This window comes from Aristolochia californica, unplaced genomic scaffold, assembly GCF_029961685.1.
Source record: "Aristolochia californica isolate CCGP_79_NKW_82.1479 unplaced genomic scaffold, dmAriCali1.0.hap1 SCAF_9, whole genome shotgun sequence".
Lineage (NCBI taxonomy): Eukaryota > Viridiplantae > Streptophyta > Magnoliopsida > Piperales > Aristolochiaceae > Aristolochia > Aristolochia californica.
In genome coordinates, this window is record NW_027182290.1 from 30,883,069 (window position 1) to 30,908,119 (window position 25,051).

The 25,051-nt window shown below is 40.3% G+C and overlaps 2 protein-coding genes across 6 annotated transcripts; both read left to right on the top strand.

The window, feature by feature from the left end:
* The first annotated feature begins 949 nt into the window (after window positions 1–949).
* Window positions 950–4,962, top strand: LOC137940020 (zinc finger CCCH domain-containing protein 30-like). 4 transcript variants are annotated; one of them, XM_068784919.1, is made up of 3 exons: window positions 950–1,362; window positions 1,431–1,594; window positions 2,335–4,962. In XM_068784919.1, the coding sequence occupies exon 3, from the start codon at window positions 2,358–2,360 to the stop codon at window positions 4,563–4,565; it is 2,208 nt and encodes a 735-aa protein (XP_068641020.1). In that variant the 5' UTR covers window positions 950–1,362; window positions 1,431–1,594; window positions 2,335–2,357; the 3' UTR covers window positions 4,566–4,962. The 4 variants fall into 4 exon arrangements, with proteins under 4 accessions (XP_068641020.1, XP_068641019.1, XP_068641018.1 ...); XM_068784918.1 differs by having other exon boundaries at window positions 1,431–1,560; XM_068784917.1 differs by lacking the exon at window positions 1,431–1,594 and having other exon boundaries at window positions 951–1,080; window positions 1,223–1,362.
* Window positions 4,963–5,055: 93 nt separating this feature from the next.
* On the top strand, window positions 5,056–24,700 carry LOC137940023 (carotenoid 9,10(9',10')-cleavage dioxygenase-like). 2 transcript variants are annotated; one of them, XM_068784921.1, is made up of 13 exons: window positions 5,056–5,487; window positions 20,898–20,912; window positions 21,280–21,391; window positions 21,536–21,635; window positions 21,951–22,013; window positions 22,261–22,371; window positions 22,461–22,645; window positions 22,734–22,869; window positions 22,969–23,086; window positions 23,185–23,286; window positions 23,650–23,901; window positions 24,125–24,236; window positions 24,614–24,700. In XM_068784921.1, exons 1-13 carry the CDS (start codon window positions 5,447–5,449, stop codon window positions 24,641–24,643), a joined length of 1,377 nt encoding a protein of 458 aa, XP_068641022.1. In that variant the 5' UTR covers window positions 5,056–5,446; the 3' UTR covers window positions 24,644–24,700. The 2 variants fall into 2 exon arrangements, with proteins under 2 accessions (XP_068641022.1, XP_068641023.1); XM_068784922.1 differs by lacking the exon at window positions 20,898–20,912.
* The last annotated feature ends 351 nt before the right edge of the window (window positions 24,701–25,051 follow it).

The following is a 25,051-nucleotide window of genomic DNA, read 5'->3' on the forward strand; positions in this document are numbered from 1 at the left end:
TTAATTAATAAATACATATTTAAAAAAATATATAATTTTTTGGCCCTTGACTAGATTATAAAAATTTGAAATTTAAAATTTTAATTGGGAAGGTCCAATCCAAGTAAATAAATATCCCTAATATATTTATTCAAAAATTACGTAAGCAAGACCCGAGCCGAGTGCCTATTTCAGTGCCTTTGATTATGCTTCTAGACTCCTGGAAGCCTAAAGATTTTAATCCATTTTTTAATTAATTACTTAAAAAATGTGAACGATAAAATGTCGGAATTACCCTCGCACGCGATTTCCGGTCGTGGGTCCCGAATGATTCTGCGGCTTTTATTTGTCAGATTGGGCGAGAATCCCACCGTCCACCTGGCACTGGATATCTGACAAGCCTGAGGTCCTCTGATAAAGGCTAGCCCCACTCCATGCCTTTCATGTGTCGGAGTGGGTAACATAGTCTTATAGTACTCTCCGAAGGAGGTGAAACATGTTAGATGTCATATCGTAATTTTAGGTTCCGCTGCGGGGTGACACGTGTTAGAATCTTGACGGTCATTTTAAGTCCTCTTTTACCCTCGGAAATTTGAAGAAGTGATATAATAATAATTAATATTTGTGTTTATTTTCATTTTCGAAAGTCAAGGTGGGCGGCTATAATGTTTCCTTTTCGTTTTTCTTCAATATTTTTTAGCTTTATTTGGCGTTGGTGCTCCACGCCTTTTCCCGCGATTTGACTCCACAATTAACTGAATTTGACTGCTGCCTGGAATCCGATAGTACGTTATCGAGACATGATTCGCGGACGCCACCCCGGGTTTAAATCCAGCTGAATGGCCTCAGTCAGGGTCGAGCTCGGGCTCGAGCTCGTCTTTTAACCGCCCCAGCCGGTCTCCTTACTTTGCTTTTGAATTCGCGAATATGGGGTGCATTTGGAGTGAATTTAGGGCGAATTTCCATAGCATTTCATTCGGGTCCCGACCGTGGTATTTTAACTTACTCGAAATTCATCGTTCATTTTGGGGCGTTGCATTTCATTTTAATTTGGAGACGTTAAGGAAGAGAGCGAGGAGGGGGAGTTTTTCCGATCAAGGAGTATTGCCACCAACCTTTCTTCTTCTTCTACTTCTTCTTCTTCTTCTTGTTTCCTTCCCTCTGGGACCCTGAATGGCGACCGTCTGTTTTTGGTTCCCGGCTTCTTCGTGTTTTTTCTCATACGATCGTTTTGTTCTGGCAGTCTTTTCTCTTCTCCGGGCTTGGTGCAGTTTTGATCGTTCTGATCTGTAGCATTTTCCAGCTCTATTTATGCAGATCTGTGCATTTTAATGGCGTTCCTCATCTTGTTTTAGCTGACTTTTTGGAGGCTTCTGGAAATCGGTGAGTACGTTTGTTCACTCGCTTTTGTGAATGTCTTACATCTGTTCAAAGATTAAAGTTATTCGTAGATGCGGATTCTCCAAGATTTGGGCGCTTTGCGCGGCTTTAGTCGACACTATCCATTACTGAATGCTCCACTTTAAACCCAATGTTCCTATTGTGAGCTGCTACTGGACTTCAAATATTGACGTCGAAATGGTTGGTTGATGTTTCTCTTACATCGGTCGAGATGGTAGTTTTCTTTTCCTTTTCATTTTTTTTTTTGTGTTCAAAATTGCTTCTAGCTGTTTCTTTTTGGAGTTAGTTTTAGTTTTTTTTTTCAAAAATCTGAATATAATAGTTCTTGTGCCCTGTACTGTTCTGTTATCGAAGTATGTGAAAATGCTCATTTGTCAGTTTTAGAACAAAATCTATCCATGGTATTAATCGTAATTTTGCCATCCCTTGGTTATGTTTCTCTTTGGATTCTCACTTAGCTGTTGTCAGATTTGTGCTTCGATGATCTTCAGGTAATTGATTTCCTTTATTACACCGAATAATGGTTCTGTTTTTGGAGCGGTAAGTCAATGTTGCATTTACCTGCTCGATAATACCTTTCAATGATGGATTGATCTCTATATTGATTCGACCTTTGTCCCTAGTTTCTTGTCTTTGTTCTTGGCACCTTATCTTCTCTACATTTCCCCCTACCCCGATAATCTTATTTGTGTCCGACGCGTGGAGATCTTGGTTAGACCCAACGGAAGGAAAACCCTACTTATTTGGGTGCCGCGCTGGACGTCTCTTGTTTTCTTAAGATCATTCCTCCCGTTGTGTAATGTCTTTTGGGGACAGTCTTTGCGTATGTACGAATCTATTCACGAGAGTCTATTGCTTATTTTGCTTCTTTTTTCCCCGTCTCGGTTTGTCTCCTTCAGAAGTCGTGTATATGGAATTCCCGCAGCCGATACTAATGTTTTGCGTACTTTTCAGGTGGATTTCCAAGGGTTCAAAGTATGTGCGGTGGTCCGGAGCACCTAAAGTCCTCGTCGTCTCAGCCTTCTCTTCCATCTGAAGAAACAGAAAGTAAAATCAGAGATATGAATCACTTGACAGTCGAAACGGAAGATTCCTTCTCCAGTCTTCTCGAACTTGCGGCGAACAATGATCTCAACTCCTTCAAACGCTCCATAGACCGAGATCCGAATTCAATCGACGAGATCGATTTTTGGTATGGCCGTATGAAGGGGTCCAACCAAATGGTACTTGAGCATCGGACTCCGCTGATGGTCGCGGCCACCTATGGGAGCCTGGACGTCCTTAAAGTCGTCCTCGTTCTCTCGGCCGCTGACGTCAACCGCTGTTGTGGGCCAGACAAGAGCACAGCTCTTCACTGTGCTGCATCTGGCGGATCGGTGCATGCCGTTGATGCCGTGAGATTGCTGCTTGCTGCCGGGGCAGACCCTAGCCTGCCTGATGCCAACGGACGGCGACCCTCGGATGTGATTGTGGTACCCCCGAAGCTACCTAATCTTAAAGCGGTTCTTGAAGAGCTTCTTGCACTTGACTCTGATTCTAGTCCCAGTTCGATTCCTTCCAACGTCCGCGTTTCCACCAATTCGTCTAACTCCAATTCCAATTCGCCTCCACTGTCTTCTTCTCCCGACAATGGTTCTCCGTTTTCGGCGTCTGGGTCAACGTTGTCTCCAACGTTGGCGAAATTTAATGAGATCCCACCGTCGTCTGCTTCTGAGAAGAAGGAATACCCTATCGATCCTTCACTGCCTGACATAAAAAACAGTATCTACGCAACGGATGAGTTTCGGATGTTCTCCTTCAAGGTTCGTCCATGTTCTCGTGCTTATTCTCATGACTGGACCGAGTGCCCATTTGTCCATCCAGGGGAGAATGCCCGTCGTCGGGACCCACGCAAGTTCCACTACAGCTGCGTCCCTTGCCCTGATTTTAGGAAGGGCGCCTGCCGGCGTGGAGATCTCTGTGAGTATGCACATGGTGTGTTTGAGTGCTGGCTTCATCCAGCGCAATACAGGACACGCCTGTGCAAGGATGGTACGAGTTGCATGCGTCGGGTTTGTTTCTTTGCTCACACATCTGAGGAGCTACGTCCGCTCTACGTGTCTACCGGGTCTGCTGTTCCCTCCCCGCGGTCATCAGCTTCTGCCGCTATGGAGATGGCTGCTGCTATGAGCCTCCTACCGGGCTCTCCTTCCGCTGTTTCTCTTATGTCTCCATCCCCGTTCACTTCGCCGATGTCTCCTTCCGCCAATGGGATGTCACATTCTTCCTTGGCTTGGCCGCAACCAAATGTTCCCACTTTACATCTTCCTGGGAGCAATCTCCAGTCTAGCCGCCTCAGGTCGTCGATAAGTGCGAGAGACATCCCAGCCGAAGACTTGTCTATGATGCCTGATTACGATGCTCTGAACGATTTTTCTTGCTTTTCTTCCCAGTCGCGGCTCAATTCCGTGGCGACAAATCGGCCGGTCAGATCCAAGACGTTGACACCATCAAATCTGGACGAACTTTTCAGCGCGGAAATCTCTTCACCTCGTTACTCTGATCAGGCGGGGCCGGTCTTCTCTCCGTCCCACAAATCTACCGTTCTCAACCAATTCCAGCAACAGCAGAGCGTGTTGTCTCCAATCAACACAAACGTGTTCTCACCTAAGACTGTTGATCAGCACTCCTTTCTGCAAGGTTCATTTGGGATACCTTCGCCTGGTAGGATGTCTCCTCGGAGTGTGGAGCCTATCTCTCCCATAAATTCTCGAGTGGCTGCGTTCGCCCAGCGGGAGAAGCAGCAGCAGCAGCAGCAGCAGCTCCGAAGCTTGAGCTCCCGTGATCTCAGCATGGGATCAGCCAATGTCGTCGGGTCTCCTGTGAATACCAATAACTCGTGGTCGAAGTGGGGATCGCCTGGCGGGAAATTGGATTGGGGTGCAAACGGAGAAGAGCTTGGTAGGTTCCGGCGGTCGTCATCTTTTGAGTTGGATGCCAACGGTGAAGAGCCAGACCTTTCTTGGGTGCAATCATTGGTGAAGGAATCTCCACCAGAGATGAAGGATAAGACGTCTGCAGCACATGCAACAATGGCGTCTGCGGGTGAAGGCTCAAATTCAAACTCGACTCAGATGGACAGCATTGATCACACGGTGTTGGGCGCATGGTTGGAGCAGATGCAGCTCGATCAATTGGTGGCTTAGTGAAAAATTCAATTCATTTAACTAAGCTAGCTTACGCAGTAGTAGTTAAAAGGGTTTTTAGTAAATAATATTTGATATTATTTTTTTGTTGGGAGGCGGAGGAAAAGGTAAAAAAACAAGGGGCAGTGGTGGGCGGAGGGGGTGTGAGAAACAGCAAATAGTAAAGAAAGGGTCAAAGGGGGGAAACAAATCCTCAAAAGTCAGGAATTCATTTTCAAAAATTTGTTTTTACACGAGAAGAAGTGAATGAAGGGAGAAAGACCTGATTGAACCCATGTCAGGTTGAATTCTCCAAGCATATCGGTTAAGTTCTACTCTGCTTGTTACCATGTTTTCTGTTCTTCTGAGAGAGCTTTAGCTTCACGGATATGAAACAGAAGCTCACCTTTGATTGTTAGTTTAGCCTGTTTTCTGCCATTTTCTTTAATGTTTCGGTGGTAGATGGGTAACTTGCTGAGTTGTTTGGAAGAAGTCAGGGGGGAAGTCAGGGGGGATGGACATGATTACTGAGAATTGTCTTTCTGGTATGGTACATGGAAGGGGATGTCGATTAATTTTGTGCGTTGACATGTTACTGACGTGTCCCTTATTGGGTTTGAATTATTAATGCCTGCTTTTGATACATTTAGAGGGGGGGAGGGTGAGCAGGCGATGGATTTCCTTCTTTGATGTAACAAATGAGATAAGAAATTAGGAGTTGATAATTTTCTTTTATTATCCCCGACTATTTATAATCATCATGACTGTTTTCTTGCTTGTGGTGTTTGCTTAGGCCTGCCTATGTCACAATCCCTTCTTATCTAAATGTCTGGGTAGCCCGGAGGCCGCTCTGTGCGTCGTGCTTCACCGAAGAGGATGAGGCCGTGAGTCTCGTACCTCTTATGGTCCCAACATCTGGGTTAATTGGAGGCCAGGCGGAAAGGTTGGTATTTAATCAGACTGGTTGGCTTCATTAAAAGGCAATGCTCCACTTTATAAAGCACATGGATAACTTCTTATAAATTGAGTTGGATTTGGGTGCGAATCCCGTGGCGATCGCATATCATATCATTTTGAGATGGGCAAGCTTTATAATTAAACGCAATTGAATGATGTGCCCATGCCTCACTAAAGAATCAAAGATGGCACATCCTTCCACCCCCGAAAGGATGCTTTTAACAAGGAAAAAAGCTCGAGACTGGGTGGTGGTGGGGCGTTGCAGGGTGGAAGGAGTGGATGGCGACTGGGGAAGCAGTTGGGTTTGTTGTAAAGCGAGAGCGCTCTTCCTGCTTATGGTATGGGTGTTGGTGGGTGGGTGCGCATCTTACGTCAATGCCCCGAACGAATCGCTTTTTTCTGTCTTTCCCTTTTTGGTTTATTCATTTATTCTGTATCTGTCAGCAATGCTGCGGAGGAGCAGCAGGTGTCATTTAAGATTTCAGATCGGAGCCATCTATTACTCACCTTCGTCTTTCTCTCTTGTTTGTACGAACGCTTTACTTTTGTGGGTGAGGTTTAGTTGAACCACGCTATTACCCCGACACCCGTTTCTACCTTCCCAATGTCTCACTCTCTTGTGGGAAAACAATTGACGTCGAGTAGCTGCTTGCGTAAAGGCCCAAACCCGTCCTATTGGTGAAGCATTCACTGATTCACTCAGCCGATGGGGTGGCTCACCGATGGAAGACCTTTATTCGGACCAGCCATTTGGTGAGAGACGTGTCCCCTCCCTTGCATCTCACAGATAGGTCGTCATTGAAGAAGGAATTTCTTTCTGTGATGCTCCTGGGATTGAGAAAGTGTTAGTGCTGCTTTAATGACTTGTGTAGAGCTTGAGTAGAAGTGGAATAATGAATGAGTTGTGGATGAGCCGCGTAATGGTGATGCTCGCCATTTTCTCATAGTGTTGAGAGAGAAAGGAGTTGAGGATCAAGATAAAAATGATGGCGTGGAACATCCATTCGTTAACGGAGACTGGCGAGCTGGATTATGATGTAGAAGAAGGAACAAAGGATCGACCATCAAATACAAGTCTTTTTAGTATTTATTCGTATCATCTACCTTTGCCTTCCACTGTATTATAATTCGTATTACTGTTGTGCCCATTTCAAGTGACAAAAGATTAAATATGACACACCTAACTTTCAAGTGTTTTTCTCTCTTAATAATATAGATTAGCAACTCAAAATTTGTCTTAGCCCACCTCTTTTTGGTCATGATTTGTTCCAGCTTTGTTATTCTATACGTAGGTGGTCAAGCTTCTTTGACGTTTTTTTACTCTAGCCATGACAAAGAATGTATGACTTTGGCCAGATGCAAATGGATTTGTAAGGAATCATAGCTTAAAGGAAAAGTGTCATTAAGGTTTGTTGAGTTCGTAAAAAAGTAGTATAATCACAATACTGACAAAGGACAATAACAACAAAGCAAGTTGGGAGGAGTGGAGTTTTTTAAGTGTATAAAACCTTTGGAGTGATGAAGATAGATTGGTTGAAGGAGATTTCTTATGATCAGAATGAATGAAATAGAGCTTTGATGGCCACACAAGGGGTGGAAGTGAGAGAGACTCAACACCAAGAAATAAAACGAGCGATCCTCTCCACATTGAAGGAGACTCTACCGTGGTGATTGATCGGTGTACTCATTCTTCTACCAGTCCCCCTAGGGCACCATTAGGATGTATTTTTTAGATTATAAATATTATCTCCTGCTTTGATTGTACATGGTCTTACATTCTAAGATCCACTAATGCTCTTGTTAAGTAAGGAGTTTCCTTCTAATCTCTAATTGTTAGGGGTTTGCTCTCTTGAGTTTTTGTAATATGTGTTTTTCAATAAAATCGTCTTTCCTCAAAAAGGTGGAATTCGATCAAAATCCTTTATACTGAATTCTTTGGTTCTTTTATATAACATGGTTTACAAGATTTTTTTTTTTTTTGAAAAATCAGGATAATTATCTTTTAATACTTTTTCAACTATGAAGACTACTAATGAGACTATAGTGCTGCTTTATTTCCTATTATCACTACTTGTGGTTCAAACTAATGCTGCTATATTTTATTTTGATTCAGTAGTATTCCTATCCTTTTTTTCCATTTCTGCCACTCCTCTTTTCTCTTTTACATCATGTTTCAAACCTTGATTATATTTTTATTAGCATGGTCGTGAAACTCTTTTGCCTGTCATATTCATGATCTGTTTAAAGTTTTATCTTCTCCGACTTCTCACCTGGTTGTGTTCCAGAGGAAGAACAAACTAATGCAGAACTGGAACCTCTCTTTTTCCTTTTTGGCTATTTCAAGAAAGAAAACCCACTGAGAAAGAGAAATTTGATACAGGACATGCAGAAAAAAGCAATAAAGAGATGAGAAAAGAAAGAAGCTACAATAGAGAGGCAAAAACTAGAGCAAACTAGTTTGGTGCATGAGGAAGAGTAAGCATCCAAAAAACAAAGGCATTAGTGAGTGAAACCCATCCCATGTACCTTCTCGGTAGGCCTCTTTCAATATATGGCTCCTTGATACTGTAGCTAGTGGTTACTGATGAACTACCTTCCACTATTAGTGAAGACCTGGAAAATTATCAAAAGCAATTACCTAAATGTATCGCAGTTCAACTTCTACAAGGCAGTGGGTAATAAAATAAGAAAGCATCAACAAGAGTGACACTTAGCATCACCGATCCTGGTATCATACACTTTAAAGAAGCAGAAGAAGGAAAAAGAGAATAATATAAAGATGATGATGATGATGATGCAAGTATTTCATTTACTCAGTTATGTAACAACAGTATTCTTGATGACAAGTGAAATTTCCAATTTGAAGGCTGCTTACAATTTTCCCTTTCAAACGGTAAATACCCTTCCAAAGATACAAGTAATGGCAAAAATTAGAATCAGGAGGCAGCCATAAAGGCCCCACATAAGAATACTAGCAGTAAATCACCTTTCTCTACAATGCATGTGTCTTGGCATCAATCTCCATAGCAATATAAAAAATAAAAATAAAAACTGCTCACAAGCTGTATAGGGACAAATACCCAACCCACCTTTCGGCAAACTTTGCCCCAACTTATGAATGAATATTTTAACTTGTCCTCATTAAATTTTTACCATTTTGGAGAAAACACTGGAGGGTCTCTTGTTGTCCAGCATCTCTTAGCATCTTTGATTCCATGATAGCTACATTCATGCATTGTTACATGATCATAAAATCTTCCATAGATGGGATGCTTGAAGTTCAAGGAAACTCTAACACCCCCCCCAAATGTGGCAGCATTTGGCACACCTCCCCTTTCTCATGATTGTGCTTTCCCTTTGGATTCATCTCTTGAATTAATTGTTTTTCATGCAGAAAATAGCCGAAGCAATTGCTGATTCCTGTTGCATTTCTCCTCTAAGGTACCATTAAAAACAAGCTTCCTCTGCCCTTTTACAACAGGTGAGGAAAATACTGTGAAAATATGTAGTGCTGCATTTGTACTATAAGCACACAAGAGCAGCTGGGAATAAAAATATTGGATAAGATATGCGAGTTGCCACATCAAGCGGTCCAGTTAACATCAATTCGTCTCTTTTTTTTTCTATAACTCTTCACTCTGAAACAACTAGTTTGAGACATTTACAACTAAAGATTGGACTTTCTTTTACCCATCTCATCTATTATTAAATTCTTTTCTCTTGTCAATACTTCCCCTTTCATCCAAAGCGAAACTAACAACCCAAATCAGGACATTGAGAACATACACATACACCATTGAGAACAATAACAAAAGCCACAATGAACACAAACAATTGCTTGAGTTGGCTTCAATACCATGTTAAGTGGTGTTGACTCATCTCAAAATGACTAACCGAAGATAGGAGGCTTCTTTCTAACTAATAAACATAGGATCTTTTCAAGATCATATCAATGAGTGACAATTCTCCCATAGACAACAACTCTCACTCTCAGACAACTAGCCTCAAACATGCAGAACATACACAAACTATAGCAGTTGTGGACTTTTCTTTACCCTCCAACATCTATCATTAAATTCTTTTTTTTTCTATGTTTTTTTTTTAAATTGCCTCTTCTTACTATGTCATGTAAGAGAATGTTTTAAGTTCTCTCCTTGGTATATTATGTAAGAATATTTTCTATTTGATGATCATTTGTTCAATGTTAGAAGGAATTGAGCCATGCTTTTATGCATGCCAATGTATTATGATGCATGTACATCCATTTTTTTATTTTTTTTTGAGAAACATAAAGATTCCCTACCAACAATAGAAAAAGGAAAAGAAAAAAAAGATTGTGATCATTATCATGATGAGAACTTCAAAAAGGAAGAAAGGTAATCCATCTTTCTGAAGTTTCAAACCTGTATGATCCATCAGGCTGCTTCAATGCTGCATTCAAGAAGAAGGACGCAGCAAGGCATCTACGAAACTGAAGCATGTCATCTCCACATGAAGATACGTTGACCCATCTATCAGATGTGGCCTTGAATTTGGCTGAAAACAAGACAATGAACCACAGACGAATTGGATATCTAAGTGGATATATCATATGAAAGATGTTGTTTATCTCAAAAACACAATTAGGAGAACCTTGGTGCAAGGAACTTGATTACATGGGAAAGCAAGAAACAAATCATAAAGACTAGAGTCAGTGTAGAAGTAGAGCAAAAGGAAAGATGTTTGGTTTCTCGGCTATCTCATCTTTGATTCAACCTACCATCTTAGTTGTGTATGTCAGAGTGGTTCCGTCCATTTTGGTTAAGTGTTATGTTTTCTGTATCTAACAGACCGGTTTTTTAAGTTGTATTAGATAAACATTTGACATGGTATCAAAGACCGGTCTTTTGGGTTATCTGAAAGTTTGCAGACATAGGATGATGTTGTGAGTCAACAAAGTCTGGTGGTTGTACCATATAAATATTTTTTAAAGCATAGGTGCATTCGAATATTGGAAAATTTCTTTCTCCCTAATCTATGTTTATTTTATTTTCCAACATGTGGTATTAGAGCGTGATGATCAATGGGCAACCTTTGCTCGATTTTGAATCTCAAACTTTTTGTAGCATTCCATATACATTGGATGGGTTTTTCAACAGAAATACCACAATCGAGTTGACTCGACTTATCAACGTTAAAAGGAAAAGGAGAGTCGACTGGATCATAAGTCTTCTTCTGAAGGGGCTTTAAATTTGGTAGAGTTCCTCCACTACGAGAGAAGGAGCAATAGCAGATCTTGCGATGGCTATAAGTTGCTAAAAAGCATTAGGTTGGAGTAGTCATCGAGGTACAGAACTTCGAGGACAAGAGTGGTCATTTCATTAAGCAGTTGCAAGTGCAAGCCGGCCTCGTCCTCCATATATAGTTCCAGATTTGAGGAGGGTAAAGGTAGCTCGTTTGAATTCAAGGAGCTAGAGCTCCACTCAAAGATGGAACCGAGGTAAACTTGGATAGATCAACATCTTTAAACAAATCATTGGTACTGATACTTTTTCTGAGGATAGGCGGCAATCTACTAATGATGCATGGAGGAAGTTTCGTTCAGACCCTACTCTTGATTAGACAAAGAGCACAAAGACCCTTGCTCGAATTAAGAACAACCTTATTCAGCTGGCAATGGTTAAAAAATCTGCTAAAGCAATGAAGAAGCAAATGGAGACAAAGCATAACAGTTTGTGGGGTGGCGGTGATAGAAAATCTCAGGACAAGTGACTGAGAAACAAAGATCAACCCAAGAGATACATCTATGAAAGCCACGTTAGAGGGTGAGCTTGTTGTCAGACGTCATGTCAGTTTGGCAATATTTAGCAGGAGCTCTTGCCGGGAGAGGTCAGCAAAGACCGGTCGTCCTTATGGAAGAAGAAGGACACGTCCCGCATCACAGAAACTCAGATCACCAAATTGCCAACAAAAAGAGTTCCGGCAGGTAACCAACACTCGGAAGAAAAGTCGTTTTTGTGTTGATGTAATCAAAGTTGGCTAATGTCCGAAGTTGCGCAGACGAACTGCTGGAACTTTCGCTCCTTCGGTCGGTTGCTATGAACAGTTGAATGAGCTCGCCACTAAGCAGCAAGAGCGGTGCGGCACTAATGTCATTCATCAGCTATGATTTTTCCGTTTGAGAGATCGGCGTCACGATTGAAATATTGCGATTGCGTGCAATCCACGTACATGTACTTGTCCTGACGGACTCTTTGTGAATTTGTACTGGTCTATCTAAATTCAAACGTGGCCGAGAAATCTCAAAAAGCCATGAAGAAGAGTCGATTCAATGGAATGTTTTCTTTTGATAATCTCTCTCTTCAGTAAATCAGACAACTCGTCAGGCCTGATTTTCCTTGTAGGACTTGACCAACCGTGACTTCGTGCCGGATTTGATTCAGAAGCTTGACACCCGGTCTCTTGAGGGTTCCTTTTGTCATTTCATTGGATTGTCTGTGGTGAAACGTGGTAGCTTCTGTGGCCACTTGGTCCACTTCTGGTTCTGATGCCATTTTTTGTTTGTTTCTTCGTGCTTCATCCAATGGCATTCTCGTCTGTCCGTTGAGATTTCTAGTTTTATCCCGTTGACAAAATTTGATACGGCGCACTTGCCGTCCTCCGTGCTACAGCCCGATCATCCCGACTGGAGTGGCGCATTGTCCTTGTCCCTACTCAGTCGTCCCTGTGGCCATTAACGAGGCGACAGTAGCAGATTCCATTGGCGGACGGAGGGACGATGGAGAAAGAGGAAGTGATCGTTAATGGCAAGAGCAGGGGAGGTGATGTGATTTCAGTGAATCCTAAGCCGAGCAAGGGATTGGCTTCCAAGTTTGTGGATTTGTTGGAGAAGTTGATTGTGAGGGCCACGTACGATTCCTCTAAGCCTCACCATTACTTGTCTGGGAATTTTACTCCGGTAAAGGAAGAGACGCCTCCTTGCAAGAATCTCCCCGTTAAAGGGACTCTACCGATAAGAAAACACACCGACTTCACTTCCGTGTTTGGTTTGATCTTCTGGTGTATATGGATTACGAAGTGAATGAGATTTGGAATATTTGAGCGCAGTTTGTGAATTATACTTCTGAAGCCTCCTGTTGTACACTAGCGGCTGGGTTAGCTGCTGTATTTTATTTTCTCAGTTCTCCATTTTTTTTGTTAATTTGATTTAATTTTTCGTAGTTATGATTTTAAGAGTAGTTGCGGATGAGCTTGGATGACTTTCAAAGGTTTTCTAAGTTCATAATTTCTCTTTTCTTTGAAACAATGTTTGTTTGGTTTTTGTTGAAGAGCAATATGGAAGAGTCTTACGTGATTCTCACAGTAAGAAGTTTTTTAAAGTTGGTGGAGTCTTACAGGAGTCTCACTCGAGGAGGTCTCGTATAAGAGTCTCAGTTAAAGTGTTTTACCTATGTTAGTCTTCTATCTATATTCAGTTGTTCAATTATTTTAGGACTTATCTTTTAGTGTTTAACTTGGATTGTAACTGGGACAAGGATAGTTTAATTATAATTGGATTCTACCTGTTTCCTCTATTATAAATATAGGCTCATGTATTCAAATTACAACAAGTCAATGAATTTGATGGATTAAAAAAATAATCACATTATCTTTGTGGGTTGACCAGGTCAACTCACAAAACCTACTCTGATACCCTGTTGAATTTATGGAAAAGAGAAAAAACTTCACGTGATGTAGTTTGAGTATATGACCCTCTATTTATAATAGAGAAAACAAAAGTAAAATCCAATTACAATTAAACTACCATTGTCCCAATTACACCCAAAGTCTAACATTTAAAGATAAGTCCTAACATAATTAAACAACTGAACATAAATAAAAGACTAACATAACTAAAACACATTTTAACTAAAACTATTATGTGAGACCTCCTTCCATAATAATTCTAGTTTTGTAAGACTTTTTATTGCGAGAGTCATGTAAGATTTTTCTATATCTGATCTTCAACATATAACAATAAGAAAATAATAATGAAGATTTGGAGTTTATCTTGCTGCATATATGGGATGAATATTTATGGACTGATCGATTTTGACTATCTACATTTTGCAACTAATATGTCCGTATTAGTAAATTTTAGTGTTATGACTTAAAACATTTGCTATATCTCTGAGAGGAGTCGATGGAGGCATTGACATAAGTTGTCCCAAGTAAGAATGTCATGCCCACAGTTCTGGAATCATGCAAGTTAATTGTCTAGGGATGCAAACTAATACTTAACTACCATAGATTGTTTACCTAATGATTGTTGGATTCTAGCTCCAAAGGCTAGAGATTGGAATCATATTGCAGACATCTTTTGTTGTAAGAATTGTACCATCACCCTCAAAATAACTGTTTTGAAACATTTATATTGCCATTGAGCAATATAAGAATTCCGGTCATACTTAAAAAAAATTGCCTTTGAGCTTGTTGGTTTCGGTTTAGAGTTATGATTAATAACTTTAAGTTGAAACATTTATATTTGTATGGCTAAGTCATATAAATTCTTCTGCTGAACAGGAGTGCTTAAATGGGGAATTTGTTAGAGTTGGTCCTAATCCAAAATTTGCTCCTGTGGCTGGATATCACTGGTACTTATCCTTCTTAATTATTCTATGATGACAACACAAAACCACACATATAAATAAGTGTATGCATAAAATCCAACATTTCACTGCAGAGCACAGATGGGGTGCCCATGTTGTGCTCCTCCCCAGGACTTTGAGTGACACTCCCACTGGCTACTTTCCCCGCTTGGGTGGGAAATCATTTTTATGTATTTTACTAGAATCTTGTATGTCTTGCTTGTAAATCTCTCTGATTTCAGAGAGTTTTCCTTATGCAACTCAGAATCTCAAAAATACAAGTCAGCCGACGGGTTCATCAGAAACCCTATTCGAAAGGAAGAGAGAAAGGGGAAATTACAATTATACCCTTGGACAAACCAAAAAAGACAAGTATGCCCTTTTACATATACATATTTACATTAACACCCCCCCTCAAACTTATGAAGGTTCAAGGACCATAAGTTTGCTGATGAGATGATGAAAACGAGGAGCTGTATGCGATTTGGTGAAGACATCAACAAGTTGAGATGTGGAGGAAACATGGGGCAAGGTGAGAGAGCCTTGTAAGTAGTGATGCCGCACAAAATGACAATCAATCTCAATGTGCTTCGTACGCTCATGAAAAACAAGATTCTTGGCAATCTGAATGGCACTTTGATTATCACAAAACATAGGGATAACAGACAGTTGAGGAAAGCCAAGTTCTTCAAGTAAGCGGCGAAACCAAATTAACTCAGCAGCAGTGGATGCCATAGCCCGATATTCTGCCTCGGCAGAAGAGCGAGAGACAACGGATTGTTTCTTACTCTTCCAAGCCACCAAAGAATTGCCAAGGAAGATACAATACCCAATAGTCGATTTTCGATCTGTCGGATCACCAGCCCAGTCAGCATCAGAATAACCAGTGAGAACCAAATCAGAGGTGGAGGACAAAAGTAAGCCATGATGCACAATGTCACGTAAGTAACGTAAGATGTAGAGAACGACTGTCCAATGAGTGGTACGAGGGGCGGAAGCAAACTGACTAACCACATGAACAGCATAGGTAATATCAGGACGGGTGACCGTCAAGTAAACCAGGGACCCAACGACCTCTCTGTATCGGGTAACTTCTGACAACAAGTCACCATTTGTAGGGCCAAGGCGATGATTGAGTTCAATGGGAGAGTCGATAATCTTATCATCTGTCAATCCTGCGCGACTGATCACTTCAAAGATGTACTTTGACTGAGACAAAATATAACCTTCAGGAGAATAGGCAACTTCAATACCCAAAAAATACCGTAAATAGCCAAGATCTTTCATTTCAAAAAGAGAATGAAGTTGTTGTTTAAGGTCTGCAGTGCCATCTTCATCAGTACCAGTCACAATCATATCATTAACATATAGAAGGACCACAATATGCCCTACAACAGTTTTACGAATGAACATGGCAGAATCATAGTTGGAACCAACAAAGCCGAGACGAATCAAGGAGGAACTAAACTTCGCAAACCAAGCGCGAGGAGCCTGTTTGAGACCATATAAAGCGCGTCAAAGATGACAAACGTAACCAGCAGGATGAGAAAGGCCTGGTGGTGGCCGCATATATACCTCCTTGGTCAAATCACCATTTAAAAAGGCATTTTTAACATCCAATTGATGAAGATGCCATCTGTGAACTACTGCAATAGAGATCAAGGTACGAATGGTCTTCATTTGAGCAACAGGAGCAAAAGTCTCATCATAATCAAGGCCTTCAGTTTGTGAGAACCCTTTAGCAACTAACCGAGCTTTGTATTGCTCAAGTGTACCATCAGATTGAGTTTTGACTTTGAAAATCCATTTACAACCAATAGCATGTTTACCTGGAGGAAGTGGAACTAACTCCCAGGTACCTGTTTGGTGCAAGGCAGTGAGCTCATCATTAATGGCTTGGCGCCAATTTGCATCGGATGCAGCTTCCTTGTATGACTTAGGCTCAACAAAAGAATGAATCTTGGACAAAAAGGTCAAATAGGGAGAAGAGAACAAATATGAAGATGGACTATTCCTCTGAGGGGGACGGCGGACACGAGTGGAGACGCAAGGGGTGGCAAGATGCGGATCACCAGAGTCCAGAGAGTCGAGAGGGAGAGGTGCCATGGGAGAACGTGAGTCAGTACCTGTATGTGACTGTTGTGAAGGCAGACTAGAGGAAGCCTCCGGACGGAGGGGTGAATCAGGGGACGGATGGTGAGTGATTAACTGGTCATCATGGGGCTCATCAGAAACAAAGGGATCAATGTGTAACAATTCTGTATCATGCAAACCAGGAGTAGACAAGGGAATCCGAAAGTAACAAAACTGCTCCAAGAACTTAACATTGCGAGAAACAAAAAGTTTACCTGACTCTGGATGGTAACATCGGTATCCTTTTTGACCAAATCTATAACCAAGAAACACACATAAAGCAGATTTGGTAGATAATTTAGTGCGATAGGAAGGGGGTAATAAGACAAAGCATGCACAGCCAAAGACACAAGGGGAGATACTGCTAGAAACAAATGAAGGAATACGATTAATCAAATAAGTGGCAGTATGAAGGGCTTCCCTCCAAAATTCAGGAGGGACAGAGGCATGGAGCAGTAAGGAGCGAGCGGTTTCAACAAGATGATGATGTTTACGTTTTGCAACACCATTCTACTGAGGGGTGTAAGGACAAGACAACTGATGAATAGTGCCCTCAGACTTCAGAAAATCATTCAATAAAGATGACATATATTCACCACCCGAATCAGAGTGAAAAAATTTAATGTAAGTGGAAAAATGGGTTCGCACCATAGCACAAAATTGAACATAAATAGAATAAAAATCTGATTTTCGATGCATAAGAAATATCCAAGAGAAACGAGTGAAATCATCGATAAGCAATGCATAAAAGCGAGCCCCACCTTTAGTGGATATAGGTGCAGGGCCCCAAACATCAGAGTGAACAAGATCAAAAGGAGAAGAAGTGACTGAGTGACTTAATGTAAAAGGTAAATGACATTGTTTGCCAAGATGACAACCAACACAATCACTAAGAGGGGAAGATTTAATAGTAGAATCCAACATGTTGTGTGTGATCATAAACTGTAAACAAGAAGCAGAAACATGTCCTAAACGAGTATGCCATAAGTAAAAAGGATTATTTACAGAAAGTAAATCTTGCAACATGGATTGAACTGATAAACTAGACACCTGCAGAGATACTGGCAATTTTAAGTCATCAAGCAAGTAAAGACCACCTTCTCTATGGCCTATCCCAATCTGCCTCCCGGACTTGCGATCCTGTATAAGACAATGATCAGAAGCAAAGGAAATGGTAAGACCTAAATCAGTAAGTTTGCCAATGGAAAGAAGGTTAACAACGAGATGGGGAACATAAAAAACATCAGACAATGACCAAGTAGGGTGAGTGACAGTTCCAACCGAGGCTAGTGGCATGGGAGAGCCATTAGCAGCTTGGATGTTAACTGGGTGAGAAGGCTTAACACAATCATGTAAAAGAGACAAGTGGGGGGTCATATTGGTGTGTGGCTCCAGAATCTAAGATCCATTTGTGAGTGTCGCTGGAGGCAGCCAAACAAGACATACCTGCATGGGATGCAAATTGAGTATTGGGAGCAGACGACTTGCCAAGAATGCGAGTGAGCTCGGCAACTAATGATGAGAGATCAGGCGTAGAATCACTGCTGGGGGGAGCTGGTGCAGGAGGTGCCTCTGAACAATCCAACCATCCAATGGCAGCAGATGGACGAAAACCTCTATGTGGTGGACGACTAAAGGTATGATGTGGTGCAGATTTGAAGTGGCCTTGATGTTGACGACTGGAGGCATGATGTTGTGGAGGTTTGAAATTACCTTGATCTTTAGTGTTGCTTTGTAATGAGGGGCACTGGTGTTTCCAATGACCTTTACCATGATAGTAGGAACATTCATCTTGTGGAACTGGTATTTTTGGCTTCCCGGATGACTGATGAGTATGAGAGTGTGTTCCAGAACCAAGTATGCCCCCTGATGGTTGAGGAGCATGAGGGTGGGTGTCGGAAACAAGTACCTGGGACTTATCAGGCAATGATGTCTTACTAGAAGAAAGCCCACCCAAAGACCTCAATCGTGTTTCTTTAGCCAACAATTCAGATACAGCTGCAGATAAGGTGGGTAGTGGAGCTCTATGGATCATAGATCCTCTTATCAGTTCAAAATCACTGCGAAGAGCCATAAGAAAATCGGTAAGCTTGCGATCATCACATGCTCTGGTATATTCAAGGAGCTTCTGAAAGGAGGGTGGATCCATCATATATAGTTGATCCCACAGAGTGTCATAAACGAGTAGAATTCTTGAATTGTACGATCACCTTGCTTAGCAAACCACAGTTCTGTCTCAATTTGATACCTTTTGGCAAAGTTTGTCTGTTCATACAGAGTTTCCAAGTAGTCCCATATTTCTTTTGCAGTCTCATACTTCAAAAGTTGCAAACTGATAGACGGATCCACTGAGTTGTTAATCCAAGTGATGATTTTTGCATTATCAGTCAACCACTTCTTATTTTCTTTGATGAAATCAGTGGATGTAAGTTCTGGAGCAGTGATTAGTCCATCAATGTAATCCCACAAGTCCTTTCCAATTAAAAAATTTCGCATCACAAACTTCCAAAGGGAGTAATTACTCCCATTTAACCGGACAAAGATAACCTTCAGATCATGGCTAATTGAATTCATAGAACTGTAAGTCCAATAGCAAAAGCGCCACAAGCAACAGAAGATGGTTGCACCAGTCAGGATTCACGAGCAGACAGTGACAAGACCGAAGCCAATTCTTAATCCAGCCACTCTAATCAACCTCGCTCACAACACAAATCGAAATCACACTTTCTCAAACAAAAAACAGAAGCATGAGAACGTCAAACAGCCACACAAAGTTACTGCCGAATCCCACTCCGAACCCTCAAACTCAATAACCTTCAACGGTAAGTCTACTGCAGAAATCTTAGAGTTTCATGAGCCCGTAATGCAGAAATCCACGCTCACCGCACCATGAGCACCAGAAATCGACGAAACAGAGTAACACAACCACAAAGAACCGAGAAAAAGAGGGGAACCGACCTCTGATGGCGCTGAAACGACAATGCAACCAACGACAAGGGTTTGGCGGGGCGGCGAGACGTCTTCAAGTACCCTAGATAACTGGACGAGGAGCAGACGAGCGGCGCGAAGCGGAAGACGAGCAGAACGAGCGCAATCCAAGCAAAACAAGAAAAATTTTGAGTGCGAGAGCAACCAAATCACCTTAGACAGCAAAATCGAGGCAAAATCGCTCGATTTCCTGCTCTGATACCATGTAAATCTCTCTGATTTCAGAGAGTTTTCCTTATGCAACTCAAAATCTTAAAAATACAAGTCAGCCGACGGGTTCATCAGAAACCCTATTCGAAAGGAAGAGAGAAAGGGGAAATTACAATTATACCCTTGGACAAACCAAAAAAGACAAGTATGCCCTTTTACTTATACATATTTACATTAACATTGCTTTGATCAATTTTATTAATACCTGCAGGAAAACAAAAAGAATTTAGTTGCCATCCTTTTGTTTTCTTATGATGGTAATAGACTTTGAGTTGGTTGACGTGGTTAAATTTTCGAGAAAGATGTCCATCACTTCAATAGTAAAAGGAACTGTTGGATTAAAAGATTGGTTTTTGGGTGCCATTGCATTTCATTTTCTATGCAATAGGTATGAGCAATAGTTAGGTGGAAAGAGATGCATTACTGAACCAAATACCATGTATATATGATGTTTGAACTTCAAATAATTTGCATAAATAGTTTCCAGATGATCTAAGACTGCCTGTACGAACTGTAATTTATGTTTGATAAATTTGAGACTTTATGAGTGCAGTGAAGATGTAGGCCTAAGCACACCAAAGAGAATGCTTCTGTTTCTAGGTCCATTCATTGCATGGAAAGGAAAATTAGTTCATAGAATAACGCATAAGAAAAACTCATATAACAAATGCTGTTTTTTTAAGAACTTAATAGTCTGATAGTTATTATCAAGACTCCTTTGGCACACTGATACACACACCAAAAAGGGATGAGAGAGAATTGTGCTTGAAAACTGGTTTATCAGATCTGCTTGATCACAACCAATGAGGGAGGAAAGAATTGTGCACAAAAGCTGGTGTGTGAGACCTGCTTGATGTGCAAGAATATTAAGGTGTGGATAAATGACAATGTGTATGATGAGTGTTGCAAATTCTTGGAGATGAGAATCTAGAGATGGACTTCAGGCAAAACTAGAAAAGACTTAGTCATAAATGAACATGTTAGACAATACCGAGATATGATCTAGGCTTATGAGAGTAGATGGCAAGTAAAAAACAGACATTTTGAGATGATCTTGCAATGCGAGAGAAGTCTGATAGTGCTCCACAAAGAAGGGTTTTATCAGTGTCAGTTGGTAGACTGGGTAATAATAGGTGAAGCGAAAAATTACTAGGGTGGAAGTTTAGGGAAAGTACTAGAAATAGGATAATCAAGCCAAGGATTTTTTATGATAGATGAAATGGATGCAAATGGATGAAAAGTAATCATGTTTCCTATTCCAACATTGTTAGGACAAGGCTTTGAGAAGAGAAGATATTGTTGCACCTAGATGGCTTGATTTATGTTCTGTATAAGTTGTCCTTCATTCTATTACTTTTATCACCTGTCTCTTCTGGTTCATCCTTTCTTTTCTACACTAGTAGTCCTTCATCATGGTTTTCCTTTCTAAGCTCTTGACAAACTCCTTTGTTGCGTGCAGGTTTGATGGAGATGGGTGTGTAACTTTTCTTCTTTCCATCTCATTGAATAGTGTGCATAGTTTGTTTGATAACCTCATTTTTTTATTCTTGCTGAATACATTCACTGCATAAAGATCTTTGTCAATGAAACTTTTAACTACTAGATGCAATTACTTTTCAGTTTAATTTTTGCATCTCATGTTTCTTTTGATTATGAACTAATACTTTGATCTTATCTTTGGATATATACCATATAATTATTTGGCATTTTTTTTAATCTATTTTGTTATTATGTTTACCTATGAGTTGGTTATGATCTTTGGAGTGGTGATGGTTAGGAGGAACCTGTGTTTGTTTAACTTGTTATTGGAGTGATTTTGAACATACCTTGAGATTTTGCAGAATGATTCATGGTTTGCGCATTAAAGATGGAAGTGCTACCTATGTTTCTCGTTATGTGAAGACTTCCCGTCTTAAGCAAGAGGAATTTTTTAGCACAGCAAAATTTATGAAGGTATTTAACAATGTTGTTAATGATTATTTTGATACGTGAATCTGGAAGCAGCCTTCATATTATTACAGCCTTGAAAAGTTGTTTCATCTTTAATAGTTTGATTTTTCAGATATTAAAGCCATTGTTTTCTTCTCTCTTTTTTAGATTGGAGATCTCAAGGGGCTGTTTGGATTATTTATGGTTAACATGCAACTACTTCGAGCAAAGCTTAAAATAGTTGATGTTTCATATGGAACAGGAACAGGTTGGTTCCACGGCTGTACTGAAGAAGAGTTTAAGCAAACATCATACTTGTATTTTTAAACACTATAACTGCATGGAAATATTGCAACTTGGTGCAGTAACACCAGTTTGCCTCTTGTGGGGTGCTTGAAAATGGGATACCATTTCCTCTGGCAAATCCACGACAGTACACAAAAAGATTTTAAGCACATGCACTTAAAACTTACCATTAGGCTGCTACACAAATTTATATCAGTTAGAGAGCTTTTCTATATATATTCACTTAAATTCCACAAGTGTCTGTGCAACTAAATTATATACATTTGACTGGGTGCAGGTAATACTGCTCTCATATATCATCATGGTAAACTTTTGGTCCTATCCGAGGCAGATAAACCTTGTAAGCCTTCTATATTGTCCCATTTTCAATTTCTTTTTCAAGTGATGGTCAAAATGGATCTGCATTTTCCTTCCCTTGAATTTAGCATTATATGCTCTCTTTTGTCTTTCCAGAGAAAAATGTCTTAGCTTAGTGTAAGAAAAACTTGATATATGACTGATTCTGACTTAAGTTTAAGATGTGGAAAAAAGGGATTTTAGAGAATTTACCTTCATATTTAACTCCTATTGGTCCTTGTATTCTTCAGATGTTGTTAAAGTTCTAGAAGACGGAGATCTGCAAACTCTTGGGATGTTAGATTATGATAAAAGATTGTCTCACTCATTCACAGCTCACCCAAAGGTAGACCCATATACTGGTAAGTATCAGTCTTTCAATGGTAGAGTTGGTTGTCTGGCATGTCATCCCTTTACTTCATCTTGATCTGTAATCCCTGTTGAGATGCAGATGAGATGTTTACATTTGGCTATTCACACACACCTCCTTATGTTACTTATCGAGTAATTACCAAGGAAGGGGTCATGCTTGATCCAGTACCAATAACAATACCTGACCCTGTCATGATGCATGATTTTGCCATCACTGAAAACTATGCCATCTTCATGGATTTACCACTCTATTTTCAACCTAAGGTATCGTAACGGTGCAACTCTATTATGTATGTTGTAGTTGTTGCCGCTGCTGTTGATGTGTGCTTACTAATATGTTGCCTATTTTCAGGAAATGGTGAAAGGCAAACTGATCTTCACGTTCAATACAACTAAGAAAGCATGTTTTGGTGTGCTTCCTAGATATGCAAAGGATGAGTGTGAAATTAGATGGTTTGAGCTTCCAAATTGTTACATATTCCACAATGGTCAGTTTGCACTTCAGTGTTGGTGGTATCTTCAAATATCATGGAATTTTTTTATAAGTCATATTCTGTCTTGTGACTGTTTTCCTTTTTTGGCCTTAGCCAATGCCTGGGAGGAGGGTGATGAAATAGTTTTGGTCACTTGTCGTCTAGAGAACCCTGACCTGGATATGGTCAGTGGGAATTTGAAAGAGAAGCTTGAAAATTTTAAAAATGAGTTGTATGTATTTTCAATCTATAATCAAATTATTTTGAGCCCTAATTTTTTCCTGATTCTTGTTTGTGTTTGTTTGAATGTCCTTTTTTTCTTGGTCTCAGGTATGAAATGCGGTTCAATATGAAAACTGGTGCTGCTTCACAGAAGCAATTATCTGTTTCTGCTGTGGATTTTCCTCGCATCAATGAGAGTTACACTGGAAGGTATTTCTCTGCTTACCTTTATGTGAAGCTTGACCGGGTTTGATCTGTTTGTCATGTATTTACTTTCTAGTCTCAGTATATCACTTCTAATAGATTATACTGTGTCTAAGTGCTAAGAGTTGGGTTGATATTTCTCTTTAGGTTACTGAACCCTCCGGGCAGCTGTGCTCATTTCTTTTCTGGAAACACTATTTTATTACATTACAATGTGTTTAAGTCTTTTTAGGTTATTTGTTTCTTTATTTATTTCTTTCTGCTTCTCTTATTTTTTTCCTCATGTTTTCTTTTAGTGGTTCTCATTGACACTTTTATCTATCTTCTGTAATCCAGGAAACAACGTTTTGTCTATCTTCTGTAATCCAGGAAACAACGTTTTGCCTATGGAACCATACTCGATAACATTACTAAGGTGAAAGGTATTATCAAGTTTGATCTGCATGTCGAGCCAGAGGCTGGGAAATCAAAACTCGAAGTTGGAGGAAATGTCCATGGTATTTTTGAGTTAGGACCTGGGAGATATGGTTCAGAAGCAATATTTGTTCCAACCAAGCCTGGTGTCAGTTCTGAAGAGGATGATGGTTACTTTATTTTCTTTGTGCATGACGAGAGCACAGGGTATGCATTCTCCTTTTACTCATCAAGCTCAAACCATCATCTACTAACCTTTTCTAGTTTATATCTACTAACATAGGAGGTGAACAGTAGTAGGGGTTAAGTTTGCACAGTAAAACGTAGTGCAGAGAACTGCATGCTTCAAGATATAAAATCTAAAACAATCTCAGAAGCAAACATTCAGTAGAAGTTTCTGATTTAGTTCTTTCTTAAAATTTTGCTGCAGAAAATCTGTAGTTAATGTGATCAATGCAAAGACAATGTCACCTGATCCTATTGCAGTTGTTGAACTGCCTAATAGAGTTCCGTATGGATTTCATGCCTTCTTTGTATCAGAGGTAAATGAAGCACTTTTTCGTAGTCTTTTTGGTTCTCCTTTTGGTTAGTAAACATGTTTTGCTTGACTTCTTGTTGGTTTCTCTCGCCATATTTATCTGTGAAATGTAAGAAAAATTAAGGCTATGTTTGGAAACCCACAAGCAATTTTCTTTCCCGTGGGTTCCAAATAGGCCCTAAAAGAAAATCTTTTCCTCAGAAACCCACAAGCAATTTTCAAAACAGCAAGATTTTGATAAAATAAATTTCTTATATTCCCAATAGTTTCTCAAGCATCTCTGCATTCTCATTATTGTGACCTTCGCTCACCACAATTTTAATAGGTTACAGTATCTATTTATTGTTCTCTTGAATACAACTGACACATTTACAACAACAGGAGCAACTTCAGCAGCAAGCTAAGGTCTGAGGCTTGGATTCCATACTAATGAGTGGCAACATGAGAGGCGCAACTGACAAAAGTCTATACTTTCTGTGTCCAGATCCTATCATTCTACAATCTACCTCTGTATCTTCTATTAATAGTAGTAACTGGGCGTAAGTTTCTTCGTAGTGACATGAATCCAGTGGCCAACATCAACTCTTCTTTTGCATGTACTTCTTGAGAACCAGTGACAATTCAATCCAGGGGTGACTGTATTATGCAATGTTTGCTTCCCTCCTGTTCCATGCATTTTCGGGTCGACAACAGCTCATGCACCTTCATCATCTGGAATAATCTGTACATTTGGGCATCTGCAATTCAATCAAATAGTCATCACCGTTTCAAGAACCTTATCCTACCCCCGTTAGGTTCTGTTCGCATAAACCATTCTCC